General features: G+C 39.4%; 1 protein-coding gene across 2 annotated transcripts in view; it reads left to right on the top strand.

Annotated features, from left to right (window-relative positions):
* The first annotated feature begins 697 nt into the window (after positions 1-697).
* Positions 698-24,538, top strand: part of SMPX (small muscle protein X-linked) — a 52,152-nt gene continuing 28,311 nt past the window's right edge. The window contains exons 1-4 of one of the 2 annotated variants that reach the window (XM_009438849.4): positions 698-936; positions 4,576-4,632; positions 15,059-15,145; positions 21,203-21,351. In XM_009438849.4, coding sequence (XP_009437124.1) covers positions 4,588-4,632; positions 15,059-15,145; positions 21,203-21,337 — 267 coding nt within the window. In that variant the 5' untranslated portion in view covers positions 698-936; positions 4,576-4,587 and the 3' untranslated portion in view covers positions 21,338-21,351. The remainder of the gene's footprint in view (positions 937-4,575; positions 4,633-15,058; positions 15,146-21,202; positions 21,352-24,538) is intronic. The other variant, XM_016943882.4, reaches the window with a different exon arrangement.

The following is a 24,538-nucleotide window of genomic DNA, read 5'->3' as shown; positions in this document are numbered from 1 at the left end:
AAAATTAAAAGTGGTGTTAAAAATAGTGAGCATGTATCTTAGGATTTGGAAGTTTTCTGTTTAAAAAATGTTTTGCCTTGTACCTGCTCCTGACCCTTGCCATATTTAAAATAGACATTTCTTCTTTGTTCTGTTGTCTCACGTACTCTAAGGTCAAAATCTTTGTCACCCGTAGAGACAGTAGAGCAGAGTGGGCAGGGCTGTAGGCCCTGGAACCTCACCAGCCTGTCAATCTTGGACCGTTTTTGACCTACAAAAAGGGCAATGTCATATAGTTCAACTTAGTAGGATAATTATCATCATTTGGTGACTATATGTTGAGTACTTATTATTAAGTAACTTTAACAGCTCCCAAGTGACCAAGCTAGGATTCAAACCCTGTTTAATGTCAGTACCCCTGCTGAGAGGCATGGTACCATGCTGACACCCCCCAATTTTTATTGAATACTCATCTTCTGGCATCCAGGTAATAAAGCTAAAGATAGACTTTCCTTACTTTTCGAACTTTGCTATACCCACTCAGAATATATGAGAAAATGCAGCCAGCATCTTCTGGAAGATTAGGAGGGCAAGTAAGATACCATAGCCACCTCCCGGCTGACATTTGAGCCTGCTTTCCGCACGGTCAAGCCTTTCGGAGGCAGCCAGCGTATGGCTTGTATCAAACTCTATATTTAGGAAGAACAACTGTGAGCTATGACAGGAATTCTCTTTAACACTTAGCCTTAACGGTTTAAGTTCCCCTCCAGCCCCGAGCCAGGAGCAGTTCTCAATACCGGGAGAGGCACAGAGCTATTTCAGCCACATGAAAAGCATCGGAATTGAGATCGCAGCTCAGAGGACACCGGGCGCCCCTTCCACCTTCCAAGGAGCTTTGTATTCTTGCATCTGGCTGCCTGGGACTTCCCTTAGGCAGTAAACAAATACATAAAGCAGGTAAGCAGAAGGACCCAGCTCCGGCGACTGGGTTTTCTAAAGGAAATTTCCTTGATACCTAACTCGAAGTGACTACTTTTAACTTTGTAGGCTTGTAACCAGTGGGTGTAGCTTCCTTGTAAATTCATTTTTCATTGGTGGCATTGCTGATTCTGTTTATAAATTGTGAGGGGTGAGGGTGCTGAAAGAATATTGAACTAGGCAAATACTGAAAGGCAGTTTTCATCGATAGTGGCAACAATAAAATGTCCACAGTCTAGAAATGATAACTGTGACCTTGAAGCTGTGCTGGCCAGGATTACAGTCGGTCAGCTGCAGATTGATTGAAGCCCTAAGCCAAGAAATCATCAGAATTTGGGCCAGAGAGAAGCTATAATGCTAGTTCCTTTATTTACCAAAATGCAAATTATTGCCAGAGTTTTTATACAGTACAAGTTTAAAATGATTTTCTCCTCTCCCTAAGCACCAGGCTTGGTCTCAATGATAACGTTCTATCAATGATAGAACCATCTTTTAAAATCTTCACTTTGGTCACAGTATTCCCATACTCAGCAGGGTAGAGGGCAGCACTCACTGTCCCTTTCTATGTGGGCACCAGGTTCTGAAGTATGAGAACGCTAAGAGTACCTCTTTCCTCTCAGCATATTTAAAGCAGAGTGAATAAGGAGTTAGTCAGTTCAGACAGCTGAACATCTTTCTACACCCTTCTCAGGAATTATTTTTAGCTGCAGGACAGAAGATAATTCCCTTTGCGATGGAGCTTTACCCACTTATTCGACCTTTAAAAAGAACAAACAAAGCTCTTATCTCTGAATAGTGATTGATTTTCCTCTGAATCCCTTCTTATTAAATGAGTGATATTACTATTGACAAATTTTTAGTAAGTCAAAGAGTTCTATTTAGAAGTCAGATATTAGGTGCTGCCCAATCAAAGACAAGCAGGGATATATCATAGGTGACTCAGCATACAGACCATTAATGGTCCCCACTGACTTACAGAACTGCCAGGAAAACTCAGCGGTGCTTAGCTGGCAAGCATTTTCATTATACTATAGGCTTTGTAAAAGTCAATATATGCCTTGTCAAACTTTCCATGTTTCAAAACTGTAGCCAGAACCAGGAGATGTAGTAATTGAGTGCTATAAAGAGTACCTCTTTGGACGAAAAGCAGTGGCCCTGGTGGGAGTGGAGTGTGTATCTAAGGTGTAGTTTTCTTTTCTTGGTCCCGGGACGAAGCATTCAGATGAAGAAGGAAGGTGTGTTCCACACTCTACATCCCTGATAGAGGTGACTGCAGGGGCAGGGAAACAGGGAACACTGTCTATTTTTATTCATCAGTATGCTTTGCCCTGATTTCTCTGAAAATAATGAGGACAGCAGGAACCGCTGCTGAACTGATTTACACAAATGTTATCCAGCCTGTTTGTGAGGAATGAGAGTTGGGATCTGACCAGCTTTCTATAGATCTCTCTTTCAAAGATTGACATGCATGTTAAGAGATTTGTATGCAAATCAGAATATACCAAAAATACAGGAGACGAGGCCCATCCATTCTTGAGGCTCAGAGGTTCACACGAAAACAGCAATCCAGTAGTAAGTTAAATCAGTCCATTGAAAATATAAAATTGGTTTTTAAAAAAATACAGTATAACAATCATTCATTGACTAATTTTAAAAAACATTTCAACTTGCTATTGTCATAACATAAAGAAATTTTCTAATCCCTGTTTCAAATTGATGTACAATAATTTTTTTAACAAGTTCCCAAGTGATATTAAACTTTAGTTGTACACACACAGAGAATACCATATGCTGAGATATTTAAAGTTCTGTGAAAATTATTGCTTTGTATGACTTCTAACAGCTTTTGAAGAATAAAAACGTTAAAAATTAAGCCATGAAGCTTTTCTTTTTGGAATTAAGCTGTATGTCCTAGATCCACAAATTAAAAATCCTTCATTTCTTTATGACACTGCAGGAAAGACAGCAATCTATTTGAAACATATCACAGAGAAAAATGTATCCTTGACTGTTCCATTTGTTATTGCTTTTTAATTTTGTAACCGTATTAAAAATAATTCTACCTAGACCCTTATGCATGGAGGCTAAATCTATATGTTACAAAGACATTCAAGTGAAACTCTTTAAAAAGAGTCCTATTGTTTTCGTGTATGTGGCTCCAAAAACTATATATTTGGATACCCTGAGTATAGAGGTTTTTAAAAAATATGGAATTGTTTAACTTCACATAATAGAGCCTAAGACTTTAGAGATTTCAAAAGACTTATTTTTCACAGAGTTCTTTTCAGATCTTTTATCTCTACAGGTGTTGGGGAACATACCTATATAAATTATTACTCTGAACTTAAAGCTGGAGATGAGTACAGCACTCCAAGGTCATTAGCTATGGACGATGGTAGTAAACAATGAATATTTGCATCATGCTTTACAGTTCACAAGGCCTTTTCAGGAGCATGTATGTAATATGGATTCTTACCACAACCTGTGAAGCAGGTAAAATTTAAAGAAGAGGAAATGGGCTTAGAAATATTGAGTGACATTGCCCAGGTTACACAAGATGTGTGGCAAATGCCAACACTGCTTTTTGCATTCTTTTACTCACCAGTGGACACATCACTTACACCAGTCAATAGACCTCAATCAACCTGTTGTACAGTTTGGGTTTAAAACACAGCATGTTTTGAATTCAATGAATTTTTAATTTTTCAATTGGTCCTGCTGACATTTAATAGGCCAAGCTACAAAAACAGGCCAGAGCTAGACCATTCTCTTCTCCCCTATCCCCAGTAAATTGCATCCCGCATCCCCTAATGTGCTCTAGTCACTGTGCTCTAAGTCAGGTCTCACATGCTTAAAGAAAGCAAAAGTCTTTTGGGAAGGAAGCACTTCTACATCTTGAGGATTTGTTATGGTCACGTGTAAATCTTCCTTGCCTCCTTGAAAGAAAAGTATACAGGCGAGACTTGCTGTCTGCCCGTGTTTACAGAGCCTGGGCTCTGTATGAGGCAACTTATCAAAAGCATTGGGTAGGGGCACACAGAGCAGGAGATGGGACCTACGTCCTCAGAGCATCTCCCAGGTTGCTGGGCAGAACAGACACTGCACAGCAAGTAGAGAGCATCGCAGCAGTTAAGGAAGTGGTACAGGCCATTTCTTTTTGGGTGTTCAACAAAGAGGAGGCACTCCCAATGGACTATAGCAACCCTGGCAATTATGAATTCAGATCAAAAGTTCAATTTCAAGCCAAGAACTTCAGAGGCCCAGAACAAAGGTGTTTTATTCCCACAACCTCTTTGCTTTGCTGCTCTTGGCAGAAGGTCAGGAGGGCAGGAAAGGAGATGATAGCACCTTTCAAGTTTCTGATTGTATATCATTAGCATCAGGGGCGAGGCGTCTCACCATTTCTCCTCCTGAATGATTTATCCTGGTGCTCTAGTGTTCCCTCACCTGAGGCATTAGGAAGGAGAGTGTCTTTGTAACTTTGGAAACTGAGACTGAAAGAATATATGGCCAGTGAAAGGGGTGACTGCCCAGTTGAATCATGAGTTAAATTCTAATTTATCAAGACTGAGAATCTGAATGCTGCCACCTCTAACAGTTTCTTACTTGTTTTTTTAGGGATAAGACTGCATGAATATGTCGAAACAGCCAGTTTCCAATGTTAGAGCCATCCAGGTAAGTAGGTATATTTGTATTTTAACATCAGCCCTGCAACTTCTTGCCTGGTTGCTTAATAAGTCATATTTCTGGCGATTGTTCACTCCTAGCTGATGGTGAACTTCAAGAAGAAAATTAAGTTCTTCATAAGATTTGTAAGGTACAATTGAGAAAGGATATAAAACCAGTTAGGTACAACTGAGACAGGAGAAGCAAGCTATTTTTGTTTAATTGTTCTGAATTATAAGACAATCAGTTTATAAGTGAGAATTAAATTATCTTCTAAAAAATTTAGTGTGTATGTTTTTTGATATGTTTTTGATGTGTTCATTGATAGAGGATATATTCAATTTTATTTTTAATTTCCAATTGATATGTGCACAAACAGATGAATCACAGTTTGTTGACTCATGTGTTTGAAATACATCTTTCTTTAAATAATATCCTTTTGTAGTTAAGTGTTCTTCCCAGGGCTTGGGTATTCATCTTTGAAAATTCATATGTTATTAGTTGTCCATGTGCCCTCCCAGCAAACAAATTCCTTGGTTGTTTAAACTGACTTAAGTGTCACCCACAAAAAGGGAAGGAGGAAGCAGGCATTTGGAAACAAAAATACAATTATGAAAATAACTTGCAGTATTTGTTTTTACTCAATATTTAATTTGTTATTTCTCTTAAGGGCCCTGTATTTGACTCTCAAATGGCTTCCACCCTGAAACTCTGGGCACAGTGCTTTATTGTAAAATTCCATCTTTCCATCAACATGGAGCCTGTCTGTGCTTTCTCCAAAGGGACTTTTTTCTTGGACTTTTCTGAATACTGCAGGTCATGTGGCAGTTCCTGAATATTTTAGGCCTGATGCACCATCACAACAGAAACACAATCATAAATGGTTGACTGTGTTGTGGAGGGGTGTGCTTGTGGCCAGGTTGTAAACACATCATCAAGGGGTTTAGAAATCCTAGCACACACCGCTGGTGGAGGTGGGTGGAGGGACAGATCTTTACCTGTCACGACTAATACAGATCCTTAAACTGAAGGGGTTCTTAAGTGGCAGGATGTAGAGCAACCTCTGGAAACATGTCATTGAACAAACCACCAAGGAAGGGCCTATGAATTTGGCAAGGATTCCACTCTGCATTGTCACATCCAGCCTTCTGGTGTCTACCTAGTGAGCCTCTGATTTCCCTGACAGTGTTAGCAGAATTATATTTTGTCTTCCAGACCTGTGGACATCCTTGAGCCTTTGAATCTTCTCTTTTACCCTGTGTAGAAGCAGTAGCATGGGCTCTGAAACTATATTACTAGGGTCCTTAATCCATCCTGTACTGGTGTAGGATCATGGGAAAATTACTCTCCCTACTTGACCTCTCTGTGCCTCCATTTCCACATCTGTAAAATGGAGATAAAATAATAGTATTCACTTCCTAGGGCTACATGTATAAAATGCTTAAAACAGCATAGTAGGCCGGGCACGGTGGTTCATGCCTGTAATCCCAGCACTTTGGGAGGCTGAGATGGGCAGATCACGAGGTCGGGAGATCGAGACCATCCTGGCTAACACGGTGAAACCCTGTCTCTACTAAAAATACAAAAAATTAGCCAGGCATTGTGGCACACACCTGTAGTCCCAGCTACTCAGGAGGCTGAGGCAGGAGAATCGCTTGAACCTGGGAGGCGGAGGTTGCTGTGAGCCAAGATTGCGTCACTGCACTCCAGCCTGGACAACAGAGTGAGTGAGACTCTGTCTTAAAAAAAAACAAAAAACAAACAAACAAACAAACAAAAAAACAGCATAGCAAGCACACATTGAGTGTCAACCATTATTAGAATTATTATCATTCAGGAATACTTTATGTTAAAGTTGTGAGAAGTAATATCATTTAATCACTGCATTTGAACCTCCAGAAGTGCTAAACATAAAAATTCTTTTATTTTTGCAGGATGCAAAAACAGTCTTCTCTCGGGTTGTCTTTTTTCCCTCTTCCTTTTAAAACTGAAAATGTGTTGGTTTTTCTTCCTTAATGGTCCCTGGCCTCCCTCAAATCTACACTGAAAATTCACTAGTATTTTATTTACTAATTTTGACCTTGATATATTTTTAGATTTGTAATATTTTAAAAGCTGCTACTGACTGTTCTCAGTAGCCGTTATTATACCGCATTACAAAAAATCCATCCATTCTGCCGACAAAGGCAATACAGCGGTTCCTTATGGATGTGGTATTGCCTCTTTTGATATATTTTATGCCACACAAAAGGCCCAATTTAATGCACCTTCAAATGAAATATTATTTCTTGTGGGTAAATAGGATCAGCACTATCCGATATTTTCGTATTATCTTTGCATTAACCTTAAGTAGGGTACATGAAATAAAATATGAACGTGGTTACACCATACACAATGGTTTATAGTAGGGACATTATCTAGGTTAGTCTTGTCTGGAACAAATAGAAGCCCTGATTAATAAGGGACTCTCCTCATTGTGTAAATACCATTTAAAGCTCTGAAATGTTCTACTCCATACCCTCTAGTCACTTATTTTTATTAGGATTTCATCTCCAATTCAGTTCATTTGTTATTTCCTGAGTGCATAATATGTGCCAGGCACTGTGCTAAGTGTAGGGTATATACAAAGATGAATTGATCCCTGATCCCTGAGATGAATTGATCCCTGATCCCTGTGTTTGAGGCACTCAAGGTCTCCAGTACTTGCTAGCTGCATGACTTTGAGAAAGTTATTTAGCCTCTTTGTGCCTCAGTTTCCTCATCTATCAAGAGAAGAATTAGTAACAGTCTTTATCTCATAGGATTACTATGAAGGTTAAATGAATTTAATGCGTGTCAATACTCAGCTCAGTGCCTGGCTCACTGTAATTGCTTAATAAATATTAGCTATTATCATCATTCACCACCATCATCATCTACTTCAACAGCTTCCAAAGTGTGTTCCTTGGAATACTAGTTTTATGGGATGTTGTTAATTAGATTAGAGGCTAATATAGTTTAATGTTTGAAAATTTTTCTCAGAGTCCACAACTTGCTAATGGCATCAAGTTATTTCCAAGAGGGCAGAAACATATGCAATGTTTTCTAAACATATTGGACCTATTCAGTTACTGTCTTACAAGATAGTGTTTTGCAGTGCGAACTTCTAGAAACAGTGACTTAGATTTCTAGTTTGTCTGGCTTGGGTGAATTTAAGTTAGTTTTGACCATAGCTCTAACAGTCAGGCATTTCAGGAGTCGAGTTAATGCACCTCCAGACAACGTGGAGTCAAATAGTTACAAATCTCTGCAATGTTAGTTCACCTTTAGTCCACCTTTCTGTAAAATGGGGACAATCATACTATTTAATTGGGTTGTTATAATGAATAGACAAAATAATCTATAGTATACAAATTCCTTAAGAGATGGGCCTTCTAAGTATCCAAGTAATGCATGGAATGGCCTTGGCTTTGTCTTCAACTGGTTCCATCTCCTCTGTGCACCAGAGTAAGAGGGAGGCCAGAACTAGAACCACCCTTAAAGGAGGTAGACAGTAGTCTTTCACATCCACACTGAAGAAGAGATGGCTTTTGAATTGTAAAGGGATTCTAATCCTACACTTCTCTTTAGTTGTATTAGTTAAATCTCTGCCAGGGGCATAAAAACATCCTGAAAGAATCAGTTGAATCTTTCTTAGCCCGGGGAGGGCCTTTGTCCCCTAAGCAGCTGATAAAGTTCTATGCCAGAGGTTGGCAAACCTTTTCTATAAAGGACCAGATAATAAATATTTTAGGCTTTGCGTGTCGTTTGGTCTGTTCCCACTACTCAGCTCTGCTGTTGTACCACAAAAGCAGCCATAGGCAGTACATAAATGAATGAATGTGGCTACGTCCCAATGAAACTTTATTTACAAAATCAGGTGGTGGACTGGATTTGGCCCGCGGACTATAGATTGCCAACTCCGGTTCTGGTCTCTCCAGGCTGCTTCTTACAACCCCACTGTTGGTGGGAATTGAGCTGCAATGAAGGTAACATCAGCACTCTCTGCATATTGGGTCCTCTCCCTCAAATGAAAGAATTTGACATGACAGGTGGTGGGGAAAGCTAGAACTGCTGGGAATCTAATCCCATCAATGATCTGTTTGGTGACTCTCTCTAATGAGACCAAGTGACACCAGCCACTGGCAGCATCTGCCTGTCCTTCTTTCTCCTGAACACACCCACTTTGGGAACCACCACAGGCCTCCTTAGGGCCCCAATTCACACAGAGCCAATCTTCTCTGGATTGTCACTGATCCTTTCTCTCCACCGTTAATGAAAGTAAGCTGAGTATTATTTGTCCTCTCCCATGAGATCTGAGAACTTCATGGCTGACCAAAAAAGAGTCCTGTGCCCCAGTCTTAGCTCTACGATGTAAATTCACCCCCCTGGTCCTTGTGATCTTCAAAGGGAGGGGCTTCAGTTAAGTGACTTCTAAGTCTCTGTCCAGCTTGTAAGTCTGTGAACTTCTTGAGAATATCTTCTAAGGTTTATTATCAGGATGACAATAATAGTTTCAGTTTATTCAAGGTTTACCATATACCTGGCCCAGTGCAGTGGGATTTCCATGGATCCTAATGTTAGGTTTGGAAAAGTGAAGTAACTCCCCCAGGATTATACAATTTGTAAGTAGGATAGTCAAGCCCTAAAATCAATTATTCAGTCTGATCCCAAAGCCCATGTTTGGAACCACTCTGCAATGCTGTCTTTATTTACTGTTCCCACCATTGGCACAGAGAGTAAGGCTGGAGGAGTGGGTGTGGACCATCTCAAGGATAATCATAAGCACCAAGGCTACTTGAGAGGCAATTACCGTTTTATGGATGCTGGGTGCCTCCCTTTTAAAGAACTCAACCTTTAGAAACAGTGTCAGCATTTCAGTGAAGAAGCTGATAGTCTACATTGATTAAAGTCACCTTAAGAGTAAGTTGGCTTCGAGTTAAAAGTACAAAGTAAAGAGACTCAATGATAAACATGGTCTTGAAATTCAAACAACCATGGCTAGATCAACTTAAGCCGTTTGTAAAACTAAATCTAACTTATCATACATTTGAAAAAAATTATATGAATCCTGCATCATTAGTGAGTATGTGGCTTCTTAGCATGGGAAGTTTTCCATTGCTACCCAATCTATGTGTAGAAGAGAATATTCTGATGCTCCATGTTTCAGTACTTCTTTCCCTTCCCCACTAGTTGTCATTGTTCTTCCACTCTCCATTATCTAGGGCACAATGTGGAAGAAGAAAGCAGTCTCCACGGAAGATGAAAATATTTACAGATAGGCATTAGAGACTCTAAGTATTTCCTGTGTAGGATTTCCAGTTTAAAAATGATTCCAAATATATGACAATCTTTGGTATAGAGGAATAGACTATCACCATCCATTGTTAATCTGATAGATTGATTAAAGCTAAAAATCATAATGATCACACATGCCTTCCTTCAACATTTTATTTAAATTTAAAACATTAAAAATTAACTTTCATTTGCCATTTGTTTTAATGTAGATGCAAGGCCTTTTCTTTGATCATGGATCTACTGTTTCTTACATAAACCACTATAATACATTGTTTATGATTTCCAATGCTGGTTTCTTTTAAGTGTATTAAGAACTGGAATGTAGGAGTCTTACTCTCAAGTGGGTTCAGTATTACCTCCAGCTAATGATCATTGCGGCTCTGCCTAGCTCTATATTTGTGACACGAGGCAAAGCAGACACGTACTTGCAAAAAGATGTCATTTTTTTTATGTTGACATCCAAAAGCACTTCAGGAATACAACCTGCCCCCGACTGATTGTGCACATTATCTTAATAGCTGTACAGTACATTCTTGAAATCTGCTTTTCCCTGGATGATGAGATTACAATTGAGTCATTCAGGAAATTATTGAAGGGAACAAAAAAGTGTTGAGAACAGAGCAAAAATAAAAACATTTTCAATATGAAACATTATGGGTGAAGAACAGTGGCAAAGTAGAAGTTTCTCAAAATTGTGTTGTGTGGGAAAGTTTTCCGTGTTTTGAATCCACTCCATATTTCAAGAATCCCTAAGCAGTTATGCATTCCAGTGATATAGAATTTTATTTTAAAATAAGTTGACTATATTTTAGTAGGTAGATATGTGTGTGTCTCTCATTTTACGTTAATATATCAAACAAGAATCTCATTTTCTAATCCGTTATGAAAAAACAAACCTCTTTCTGAAGTCTTCTGTAAAGATGCTATAAATCTCAAAATGTCATATCTTGCTCCGTTCAGAGAATGACTAAGACTATGAGAACAGGAAAGAGCAGAAAGAAATAATGCAAAATGCAACCCTGTAGAATTTCCTCTGCCCGTGCTACAGAAGAATGGCATGAGGGAGGCTATAGATTCTGGCAGGAGCTGCTGGGGTCCTTTGAAAAGTAAAGATTGAATCAGTAGGGGGTCATCTGAAACAAATAATGCAATGGGAGGAAACTCCAGAAGCCTCTGAACTGTTCAGAAAACTCACAGTGGGTTCAGAAAAGGAGAGACAGAGTGCGGACAAAAAGGGAGGGGGAGATAAGAGAACAATGGCTGTGGAAAGCAAAGTTCAATAGGAATTGTCAGTACCCAGCCGGCTGGCAGCTATCAGAATCCAACCCACTGGGGAAAGAAGATGTCATTCCATTGTAAGCCACACAGAAAGGGGTGTGGAGGAAATATTGTTTCCAGAATCCTCTGGGCTCAAAGCCCGGAGCCAAGCAAAGAGAACAATACAAATAATTAAGGGAGCAGTGGAATTAATTTACAGGGAATTCTTTCTACTTTTCTTCACCTAGCGAGATCAAGTGTAGTATTAATTTCACATCAGATAGGTCTTCTATCAGGGAACTGTATCCTATTCCGGCAAAAGATGATCTAGTAGATTTTTTTTCCATTCCCAACTTGGAGGATGTAACAAATTATATATAGCTTAGGAAAGTGATGCACCAGGTCTGCTGCATCAGGGACATATTTTTAAATCTCTAAAATGAATAAACCTCAGGGAGGGAAAAGAAATACAAAGGATTGCATTACAAAAGGAAAAAAAAGAGACTGCTTCCTTTGCATTTATATAGAATCTATGGAGAGAAGGAAGCCTAACCTAGTATCAACTCTAGGTCATTGATGTTAAACATTTTCTGTTTGTTTATTATTTCATAAAAGTTTAGCTTGTATTTTAAGCCTATTTTGTGTAGCAAATACACTCAATTTGTAGGCAGAAAAATTAGTCGCTGAGAAAGTATTTCCTTTGTGTTTAAACACAGAGTAAGTCAGCGAAAGAGACAAAATATGACCCAATTTTCTGGCCAATGGAATAAAAACCAAGAGCTACAGGTCTACATATTTTTATCAAATTCAAATTATAAGGAATTTTTCTTATGGCTATAATTTAGCCTATGACTTGTCACTCAAAGATTACTGTCCTACAATTATGCTAATGAAACATCTCTAATCGTCTTGTTAATAGTATAATGCATGCCACAACTGACAAAGCACGCCTCTTATACTCCCTTATTGGTGCACATTATGATCGAATGTTCGACATATTTTCAGGCTGCTTTGGTTCCTGTCAATATCTGCTGTCAAAAAAAAAAAACCCATTTAAGTTTTTCTGATTTCTTGAGTGATGCTTTTAAAGAAGAAAAAGTGTCAAGTCAGTGAGTTAATGGCTCATTTTTCAATGTGGCTTTTCTTTGGTATCTATTATGAAATTATCCATTTTATGTGCTCGTTTTCAAAGACCACTCTCAAAGTGTAAGTCTCCAATATCAGAGCTGCTTTAGAGAATTTTAGAGCTGGTTAGAGCTATTTTTGGCCACGTGAAAAGAGCTCTTTAGAGACGGGTTTGAGAGAGTGAGAAGGTCTGTCCCTGAAGTCAGGCAGCTTCAATTTGGAATCTTGCCTTTTCCTGGAACTATATGTATGACCTTGAGAGAATTAACCTCTCTGAGGATTCATTTCTTCATCAGTAAAATGAAGATGATAATACTAACCTCAAAAGTTTGTTGTGAGGATGCAGGTATTTAAACCCTCCACCTCTGCCTGCTTTGCATTGTAGATATTCTTACAGTACTTCATTTGAAGGAAGGAAGTGTTCCCTGGTTAAGAGGTTTGAAAACCATTGACACAGCCTAATATTCATATTACAAATGGGGACAATGAGACCCAGAGCAATTGTTACTTTTTCAAGCACAGAGAACTTGTAGCAACTGCTAGCATTAGGCTCTTTTCACTATTGTTAAGCCACCCGTGAAACATGGAGAGGCCACATGGGGGCGCATCACTAAAATTAATCTCCGAACAGGAAAAGTAGTCATCTTGTAACATGCCCTTCACAATATTATATTATTCTGGATGACCTTTGCATGTCCCCTTACTAAAAACTACAATCTACCATAGAGCATATATACTTGATTAAATGAGTTAATTTAGCAATCAAGTCTTTCAGAAACAATATGATAACTTGAGCTCACCGTTAGGAAGATGCCCCCTGTAGATGCTTAATAAATGGGTTGGGGTAGGGACAATTTAACTAAACTTTTAACTGGTTAACTTTTTCCCAAATAGTCCGTATATTGATTTTTCCCCTCTTTTATCCAAACTGTAGTGATGGAAATAGTCTATTGGTCCAATATGGATTATCTTCTGTGAGTATTATTTACACTGTCTTGATCTTCTTTATTCAGGCCCCTGTGATATTTCATCCAATCTAAGACACTGTCAATTGTAAAATACCATTATTTTACATCCTGCCAAAATAAAGCAAATGTGCCAACTAAAATTGTAGGACACTATTGGTTGTAAGACACACTCTGACCAGAGATATTAAAAGAGATGCATCTTGGAATTCATGAAGTATGGCTCCATATTTGCCACCATATAAGACAAATCTTTCTCCTCTCTTATGCCCCCTCCTCCTCCCACTCCAGGCCACCTGGTATTTCCATTACACATAAAAATAGCATAGAAAGCTCAGCCTTAGGTTTTTAAAATGCTTTTCTCTAAAGTTGTGCTGGATTTATATTTTAACATATGCGGTACATACTGATTAAAAATACTCCTTGGCTTGTTGGTACTAGGAATGGCTCCACAATGATGTACCTCTCCGGTTACTTCCCACAAATACTTTGGATCTGTTTCTTTCTGTGGTATCAGCATTATTCTAGTAAGGATGGGGTGTTTTAAAGCCCCTGGGTAGGAAAAGTCACCTCCTGCTCCTGAAGGGAGTACAACACAGACCTGCCATGTTGCATGAACATGGACACTGGATGCTTCCTGTTTCATAGGGTTAAGCATTCCCCTGGCAACAGAGCTTGTACCAGGCTGTTCCAAATGGGACTTACCACACTTCCTAATAACTTCCTTTGGTGTGGTGCCAAAATCATACAATCCATGTCGTAAGATAAAAAAATATTTTGCTCCCTTTGTTCAGGCATCATTTACATGCATAACATCAAAACGAAATTTCAACTTTTCAAGCCCACATATCCAATTACTCATAAGGCAACACTTTATCTTCAATGGAAAAATATTGTATTCTACTTTAAAATAGTATTTGATGGTTGTTTTATGTGAGTGATAATACTGGTTGAGGACATTTTTGATCTGCATTACATATATTCACCTTTTGACATCAAATAAGTATGGGCAAAATTCAAATTTATATATTATCTCTCCAAGTTCAAATTACAGTGTCAATATATCCTTACCTAATTTAATGTTTAGAGGATGTCATGAAGGTATTTTATGTTTACCACTGATGGAGATTAGTATTTTATCATCATAAGGGAGAAGAGTCAATGGTGGTGATACAAAGGGAACTTGGCTTTCCAAGCACCCTCTTTACTCCTTACTGACCCACACAAGTACATGTTGGGAAGAAGGTAGAAGAGTGTCAATTTCAGAGACTATGGCAATAAAGTGCAGGACATTATGGAAAGGAGGAAGTAGCTTAGGACGTGTAAATGTCTCCCCTCCCATGTGGTAAATTTGAAGGGACCGGAAGGAGGGCTAAGGTGTGGGATGACTTATGCAGATGCTGTTTCCTCCTTGCCTGTCATTATGCGTTCCCTCCTTATCCCAGAGAGAGAAAAATAATATGCACCTCAGGAAGGCAACAGCCAGAACAAACTGTCTTCAAATTCTTCCATCCAACAGGAAATTGTAAAATCACTGCACAGACCTAAGGATGTGTAATAAATGAAATCTGTAATAAATGTAATCTGTAATAAATGGAAGTCAAATTTTCCTTTGCATATTTTTATGCTGTCATTACAGCAATTTTCCTGAGATAAAAAGCTTTGAAGATGTACTTTTCAGACGCATTTTTCTTCACAACGATTACTGTCTCAGAATGTCATTGCAATTTCTTACTTTTTTTGAGCTAAACCTACCCTGTTTTCTCTTTTAGGCAAATATCAATATTCCAATGGGAGCCTTTCGGCCAGGAGCAGGTCAACCCCCCAGAAGAAAAGAATGTACTCCTGAAGTGGAGGAGGTGAGGAAAACTCAGCTCTCAGAACACAGCAATGTTTTTCCTTTCTAAAATCCTCACCAGAGGGGGCAGAGGCTAGGCAAGGGCTGGCTATCCAGGACAAGGGAGGGGGCAAATGGCTGTGTGTCAAGGAATAACATACAGTATGTACATTTTTTTAGTTGTCTTGCTCAGTCAGCCCTGAAACGCACTGCCTCCTCCCTTCCCTTCAGCCAAATTTAAGTACTGTACCTGGCACCATTACTTGAAGGTACTGAGTTTAACTTCCAGTCTGTTGATTGACTGATTAACTGATTGTTTGATTGATTGATTGTGTGTGTGTATGCGTGTGTGTGTGCACGTGTGTGTGGTGGGGAGGATAAAGCCTCTGAGAAGTTTTTCGTCTAGCAGTAGTCACTAGATTGGTAAGTTTTCACTTGGGATCTTTTATCCAACTGAGCAGGATGTAATAATATTTAGTACAGCCTCTGATAAGTGAGAATGCAGAAAGTAAGCACATTAAATTATTTGGGGATTCAAATAAACAACAAACAAACAAAAACTCAGTCTCTAAATGTTTCCTTTGAAAAGGGGACTTTGCAAGGGAGTCTATCAAGCCTCCATTTCTGTATTTTTTCCTCTTTCTAATTCTTTACTTCTCCCCCAAATTCAAGTACCCGATCTGCTAAATTGGAGGCTAAAATTAATAATGAATGCCATAAATAGGGAAGAGTTTCTTCCTCAGATGTTTATATTTCTTACCCAATTGTAACTTTTCTGCTGAAACCTGGAAGGTCTGATTCTCAAAAAAGATAGTGAAGGTTTTGGAACATTTTATTAGCACAAGACATGGAAAATGGAATCAAATAAAGCCACAAGGCATAGCAAACTGTATTTCATCTTTTTAAAAGGGTAAAAAGGCTTTTTAAGTTTACCAAGTGACATTTTTGGTATTTGTCCCAAAAGAATATCTATTACCATTTCAAAGGTTCCTAATACAACTTTGTCCTGCTTGTAACCTTTTTTTCCTGTGAATATTCCTGATGTCGTCCTAAATTAGTGGTTCCAGTCTCCTATCAGTAGAAAGATAATTTTTGAAAGGAGGAGATGGGGAGTATTTGAGTGATATCATCAAGTGCTGGAATTGCAGCCACTAAGTCACTCTTGATGAATACAAATTTTGAACATACAAGTTGGAAAAACCTGGCCCTACCCTGCTTTTATGGTTACATAATCTCAAGTTCTGTTGCTGTTAACTTTGCCATCGAGTTAACTCATGATCATGAGGTCTCCATCTGGGACTTAGGCCAAGTATTTCAGAGTCTGTGTCTGCAAAATAGGATCACCTCCATTCCTCAGAGGGTCACTGCGAGGGCATGATATAATGGACATGGCATAGTCTAGTAGGTATTCCATAAACTATTTTTCATCAATTGATGTAATTATCCAATTTTCATGAAGCACTCATGGGCCTATTGTTTTTGCATGTTGTAAGGAAAAGGCATGGGGAGGTAAAAGGGACGGCGGTGGAATTCTTCTATACCTTCATTTATCTGTAATTAGATTTTTCTTTGCTTCCTGTGCTTCCTCTTAAACTGTGTCTGTCACTACCATGGCAATCAGTCAGAAAGTAGTTTGACCCACTTTTCTCACTAAATTGACTGATGTAACAGCTGTTTTGGAGGCTCACATTTCATTTTCCACCTGTGGTACAGATGGCCCCTGGTTCTTCTTTGTCCAACTGGTACTTTCCTCCACACAAGTGTCTCAGGGGACTGGGGAAGGACTTTGCTCTCTCTTGCCTTGTATCTAATCTGTTGGTTGCAGTGCATTCTAAAATAGACAAGAACTGATACAGCTTGGTGTGTGAACACCTACTTTATAATTAGCCACATATACAAATGGCCAACTAGTATTTTTCATAGGATGGAGCTAGTGATGTATCCACAAAGATACAAAGACCCCAGGGATGTTTCTGTTTTTTGTCTTTCTTCCTTTTTTTTTGTAACAACTTATTGTCCAACAGATGGAGTGTTTCTTGAACTGTACCATACCTTTCTCATAGAGCTCATTGGGCAGAAGGGTGGCGCTAGTGATGGTATTTCTTTACCATAAAAGCAGAAATACACTCTCAGGATTTGTGCAGTCTTAGGGAGGGAGTGGGATCTAATGACTCAGTCTCTGGCCTGGACCTCAGATTAAGTTTCTTATGAAGACAACATTGTGAGGGGAGTAATCAGACAGCTTGGCTTGGCCACAGGGTGGGTTAAGTAGGATTTTGTCAATTAGCTTCAGGCCCCAGCCACATTTTAAGGCATAGTTTGAATGGGAAAATAAAATTTGGATTTGAAATAACATATATATCCACATTTACTATCATTATCATCTAGTTTGCAAACTTGGAATTGCTTAATTTTGTAGACTTAAAATTCGTTCGTTGCCTAGCCTTGCATGAGGATAATTACTGTATCGAGATCATAACATACCATCTTTGAACAAAACAGATAACCTCTATCACATTCAGGAGGTTCCCCATCTAAACTCAGAAGGACTTTTGATCCTGACACCCTCTCAGATGTGAAGAGGATGTTCCCCAGCAGGAAGCCAGAATGAGTCTTTGGCTGTCTGCCAAGGCCTGTGAGCACTGACCCTGTCTTTGGCCCACCTATGGTTTCTGGTAAGACCTTTGCTCTGCTCACAGAGCTGGAGTACACCCTCTATCTGCTTGGCCCAGCCACAGATGGGCATGTGCCCAACACTGAGGCCTTACAGCCAAATGTTAATAAACAGGGCTGGTCTTTTGCGTAAGACAATCAGCTGCTTGCTTGATTTGAAGGGTATTGACAAGCCTCTACTAAGCTTCCCACATCTCTCTTTTGACTGAAATACTATCATTATTAAGCCACAAAATAGCAGGTTGGGATTTTCTGTTAATTATTTCCCTCTCCACCTGGCTCCTTTACAAGATGCAAACATTTAATTCTGGTCTAGCCACTTCCCAGCTGTGTGGCCTTGGGGCAAGTTTCTTAGCCCTTCTGTGCCTGAGCCTTCTCAACTGTAAGACAGGGATGATAATAGTACCAGATTTCTATGGTTGAGGTGAGGATTAAATGAGTTAGTACATGTAACTTAGAACAGTTAACAGTGTGCCATTATTATTAAGTCTTTGGTGTTTGAGCATGAATGAGCAGGCCAGATTGTATTGTCCCACACAGGAGAGTTTAGGGAAAAACTCAGTAGGATATCTGGCAATAATGAGGGAGATGAAAGTGAGATCACTTGAATATGTTTCACTGTTTTGCCAAGTTTTACAAATACCCTGTGACCCCCAAGGGAAACATTTCCCTTAACAACAGCCATTCCTGAAACTGAGAATGCTGCTGTGGCTGATAAGCCTTCTTTTACACTCTCTTTATCTAAGCCAAAGAATGTCTTTCATGTCCCTTCTTCATTCAAATATCCACTTACAAAATTAAAAAAGGACATATTTATTAGCCAAATGGGGCCATCTGGAACCCTGTTTGTTTATGCCTTAACTTACTATAATTCTTACAATTACAAATTCATAAAATAAATGGAATCTGATTCCTGTTATGTTTTTAAAAGATGAGAGAAGTTTCATTTAAGAAAATGCACCATTAACCCCCTTCTTCCTGAGTCAGTATCATGTCTAATTACTAAATATATTGAATTATAATTTCCCATTATATGTGACTTTACCAAATCAAGTGGTGAAAGTCTTATGTTGATAAATAAAGAAACACAATGCATTGAAGTTTTAATAAGTAGAGAGGAAGGTGCCTATTAAATATTGTTATTAATCTGCAAATGCTCACTGCAAAAATTTTTGCATATAAACACGTAAGTACAGACATTGGCTTTAATGTGTTAAATGTGCCAATATAGAACATTTTGATGTTACAAAGTCAGTAAATGTGACTTATCCAGGAACTTAACAGAAGGAATTGGAAACATTTTTCTCTTTCATGCTTCTTTATTAAGGTCTACCCACCTAACAGCCGTGGAAACATTTATAAGTGAGGAAACATTTTTCATTTCACCACTACACATATATAAAACACATACACACACACACAGCACTTTATAGCCTTGTTAAAAAATTCTTTCTGAAAGCATAGCAAAGAACATTTTGGAATATCTAGTCCTCCAAGTGGATGCTTTACAGTTTTAATTATTGCTTCTAAATCTACATTTATAAGTGATAAATGTGTGTGCATGACAAAAAACAGCTGATTCTAGGGCTCTGTACACTGACCCAGGGAAACAGTATTTTCCAGATATTTACAGCAGGTATAGTCTACATTGAAATACTTTATCATTTTGTTTGGGTGAAACGTTAGCTATTTCATCAGCACTGTACCAGATTTAAAGAAAATGACTGTAGGAAAAGCCATTAGCCCTTAGTAGAAGAACAGCACCTCGATATTTTATGTCTACTCATCCCCTCCGATAAACAATTTAAAAACATTTCTATAAAGGACGTGACTACTAAGTAATTTGTTAGAGTTTGGGGAAGCTTGAATACTTTCTTCCTTTAGGTTCTAACCAATTTGAGAACTAGACATAGGATCCAGACAGGGATTAACACACACCATCAGCTTTAATACCCAAATGACAGGGCTGCTGGTGGGGGTTGAGGGTAAGGGTGGGGTGGAGGCGGGGCATAGGGCATAGGGCCCACCCTCTCTGGTGAGAGGCAAACATGCAGTTACTTATTTCTTTTCCCGGGAACTGTATTGGTTCACCCAGTTGTTGGCCAAGCAGATGGAGATCTGCGCCAGTCTGTGTTAGTTTGGGTCCTTCAGGAAACTGACCCAAAGATACTTGCTGGGGAAAACACTTGTAAGGAAAAACGGGAGGGAGTTGCCTGAGGCTGGGAGGGAGAGAGGGATAGAGGGTTGGGTGGAAGCATCTCAGACTTCAGTGCCGTACTGAGGCAAGTTCTCCAGGTGAAGTCGTTCCGCAGAGGAGTCCCAAGTCTCCCAGGAATGGGCCCGCCTTAGAATTCCTGTCGCACTCAGTCATTGGCTACAAGCAGCCGTGGGAAGTGTGACCTCAGCGTGGTGATGGATGGCTGGATTTCAATGTGAAGCAGCTGGAGCCCTCATTCAATTATCCTCTCTGCAGTAAACTGATCCGAGAGGCGCGTTCTCAAGGCTGCCACGGTGATCAAATGTTCCTCCAACACCTTTCCCTGGGGCCACAGAGAACATATCCTCCCCTACACACCACCTCTAGCAAATAGAAGGAATGGGCTAATAATCAACTTTTTTTTTTTTTCTGTATAAATGAGTTTCTGAAGTTCTCGGAGCCACACACAGCAACTGATGTTGTTTTATAGTTACCATTGTATGTGTGTTTGGTGTATGTACATAGAGGCATAGATTTTCATTATGGCACATTCTTGGGATTGATCCAAATAAACAACAGTCAACAAGTATGCGCGTGCACCTCTGTGACAGACACTGGAAATGCCACAAGAAAGGATAGGATGTGGGTCCTGCCCTAAAGTTGCAACAAAAATATAACATTCAATGATAGGAAATTTAAAATACTTCCCAAAGCAGGAGAGAGCTGGGCTTCCTCTGCCACTCTGTCTTGTCGTGCCCATATTCAAACAGGTTTTGCTTACGTTTGTTTCAGTTTGTTTATGCATCCCATCCTCTAACATTGTACAAATCTTTGCTGTCAGGCATATTATAATTGTATGATTACAAATTAAAGTCAATCTTGTAAGATGCTTCTCTTGGAAACACAAATCCTTTGAACTAGTAGTAATTTTTGTTAGTTATCAGAAGTTGAACATACTCTAGTGTTTTCTAAGTTATGTGGAAATTACTTGTTTTCTTCTTCCAACTTTATTCCACACTTCACAACAAACTTTAGGAGATTTTATTGAAACTCTAAGACTGTCTCAACAACACAAGGGACAGTCACTCTGCTAGAATCACACTTTGACATCATTGTTACTTTAATTTTTTTTTTTCTGGTTCATGCTTATGGCCCAAAGAGATCAAATGTGATCTTTGGTGAGTTGGATTTCTTCTCCTTGCTCTTCAGGGTGTTCCTCCCACCTCGGATGAGGAGAAGAAGCCAATTCCAGGAGCGAAGAAACTTCCAGGACCTGCAGTCAATCTATCGGAAATCCAGAATATTAAAAGTGAACTAAAATATGTCCCCAAAGCTGAACAGTAGTAGGAAGAAAAAAGGTGAGTGAAAAACTATCTTCTTTGTCTCAAAAAGTCCTCTGTAAAATGGTTTAAGGAAGCCTTCCACAGAAGAAATCTGGAATTCTACAAGAGTTCATTAAATACCAGGTGCCTTCAATTTAAGTCAGTATTTCTGGTGCAGTTTTCTGGTTAAGCCAAGTTTTTGGGCCTGTCTTATTCCATCACCAGTCATAGATCCATTGAAGATGTTAGCCTGCCATTCTCTTTCTGATCATCCTTCTTAGTTGTGGAAGGATGAAGTTGGGAGAGGAAAGATGCTTGGGAAAAGGCCTTGAGGTTTTCATCTTGAGGTCCAGCGAGCCCTCCCTCACTCCATGCTTCAGTTTCCTCACCCAGGTATCACAAAAAGCAACAAACTATTCATGAGCTAGAGGATCAGAGGATCAAGGAACTGAACAAGTTTGGGAGTATAAAGAGGCAGAGACCCAGGAGTTCAGTCCTTTAATCAAGTAACCCAGGTGTGTGTAAGGCAGACCAAGAGGATGCCATAACGACTCTAGGTGTGGATGAGGTTAAGGGTAGCTCAAAACTTGTATGCTGCCTTACAAGGCACTGCAAGCAGGGCTTGTGACCTTATTTTTATTTTAATTGCATCTGTTCAGTAATGATCCCCTGGTGAGGGTTCAGACAACCCTCCACCTGGCTCCTGTGGACTGGTATGGGAATTCTGCCAGCAGGGGAGTGTGGAATTGGCCCAAGTCATCACTCTTTCTCCTAGGAGACCCTGGGAGCAAATCTACCCTTTTCCAACATTACTAAGCCCGCAATGTACAATCTATTCCATTTCTTAAGCAGAAATTTAAGTCTAGAGGAGAGGAATCTGTATTAGGAACATAAAACAGGTTTTATCTGGTTGATTGTCCATTCATTCATTTGGTCACTCACCCATTCATTCAATCAACATTTATTGAGTGTTCACTACATGCTGCACACTAGAAACATTTATTCATCACTTACCATGAGCAAGATACTGTGTGAAGAGCATTATGTCCATTGTTTCTTTTAAGCCTCATGATACTCAATTATTTTTCTCATTTTTGAGATGAGTCTTAGAGAGACTGAGTTTCCCCACCTATCATGTATTCTAAAAATGGAGTCTGCCTTCAAAGTTAGTGCTATCACCTACTTGTTATATTGCTTCAATCCCTTCCTCCCACCACACCTTACAGATGGATTGCATGCTTTCTGTTGGTGTTGGGGTGAAATCTTCTGACTGGATGGCAGAGGCAAGCAGTGGGGCGGATAGGGCCCCGCTGTGTCTTCTCCTCTAGACAGAATGAGGAACAGAATGTTCTGTCAGACAGTCCAGTGCATTGTGGCAGTGTTATTTGTGTTACACTTACACTGACTTACTAGGATGTTTGCAAGTTAGTTCAGCCGAAAATATTTTATAGTTAGAGAAAGAGAGGAGCCGTTTTGAGTTAAAATAAAACAATAGTATCTGGTGTTTTCAGCACAGTTACATAAAAGAGCACAGGAGTAAGAGTAAAACAGAGTGGATCTGTGACCATAGACTGAATCCCAGGAACCTGGATGGGGACAAATTGATGTGAGCAGGAACTAACCTGACATGTGGCTACATGCACTTGTTGCTACTGATGACAGAATGGAATAAATTGATGACTGAGTGTCACACTCAGTCCTGCTTGTGTTGCCAAGTTGAGATGAAATCTTTCAATATGGTAGGGATGAAGCTTCAGAACTTCCTTGTTAGAAAGCCTGGAGAGGGGAACTTAACTTTTGGTAATATTTATTATCATCACCCAACCAAGGCTGTTCAGTTGGACACATGAATTTTTAATGCAAACTTTAAAGGTTTTTACTTTTATGAAAACCATGTTGACCTAAATTTAACCTCAGTTCCAGTTCCAGAAGAATTTGGTTTTGAAGATTCAGAGGAATGCGGTTTTAAAATGAGCTTAGAGAGGATCTTGCAGTGTTACTCAGCAGTGGGGTTGATTCAGTAGCCTTGGCTGTGTGATTACAGGGAACAAGGAAGAATAACAACTCAATCAAATATTGAAAATGTACCAGAATATCCAGAACACATTTTTGTTACTTTATTTTCTCAGAGAAGACTTTAATGATTCTTCTCTCCTTAACAAATTCTAATGTAAAACCACTCAGAGAGACCTATTTTTCCTTATTCTTACAGTAATGTGAAAATCTAAGTTGTCAGGGTAATTGATCTGAATTCCAAATGAGTACAGTCATTGTTTTAAGCCAAGGAATGATCTTTACTTTTTGTAGCAAGCTGTTTTGCTTTTGACTTATTTTTCTCCTGCAGATATTTTGAGATTTCGAGACTTCAGTAGTCATAGTCTGTGGTCGCAGAAGGAGAACATTTCTTAACATTGATAGATTCAGTGAACTCATAAGCAGTAAATACCCTGGACCAGCCATCACTTAACCCTTCACTGGTTGGATTGACTTTTTTTCTTCTTGGGTCACCACTTTGTCACCCACCCTCACCCTGTGTTGTCCAGTTATTTGATCAAACAGATCATTGTTTGAAGATTGAATAAGTCCATCATGTCCATAGTGTCAAACACAGTGAAAACCACAAGGCGCAAGGTCCACATAATATTATAACTATTACAGTACTTTAGACACATAAGACAGGTTAGCATCTCATTCTAGCCAAGATCAGTGCCTCCTTTTATGTGGGATTTCAGGTTCTTTCCATGCCCTGTGTCATAGATAGAATTGTTCACAGAAATCAATTAAAAACATTACAGAACAAGAATCAGAAAGGCCAGTGACTACCCCGTTGGGCACCAGAAATCATGGCTTATGGAAAAGGAGTGGGGGCCTAGACCCAAACCGGAACCAGACCAGGCAATATAGAGACAGCACATACCAAGTCAAAGCCAAAAGACACAGGAGTGTCCCAAATGGGGCCCCAGTCCAGGCTGGAACTGGCATGGTACAGGGAAGGTAGGATGTTCAGCCACAAAAATTTTGGAATCCTCCTGGCTGTGATTTAAGGTAGCCAGATGGTGACTTAAGAAAGTCCAAGAACCAGATGAAGAGGCAGGACCAGTGGCAAAATCTAGAAACCAGGTGTCCTCCAATACTTCCAATCCTGCTTGTTTGCTGCATTATCAGGAATCCTGCAGGGCCACTATCAGAAACCACTGTCAGCTTGTTTGCTTACAGTTGTAGC

This window comes from Pan troglodytes, chromosome X, assembly GCF_028858775.2.
Source record: "Pan troglodytes isolate AG18354 chromosome X, NHGRI_mPanTro3-v2.0_pri, whole genome shotgun sequence".
Classification (NCBI taxonomy): Eukaryota; Metazoa; Chordata; class Mammalia; order Primates; family Hominidae; genus Pan; species Pan troglodytes.
This window is presented reverse-complemented; position numbering and strand designations above follow the sequence as displayed.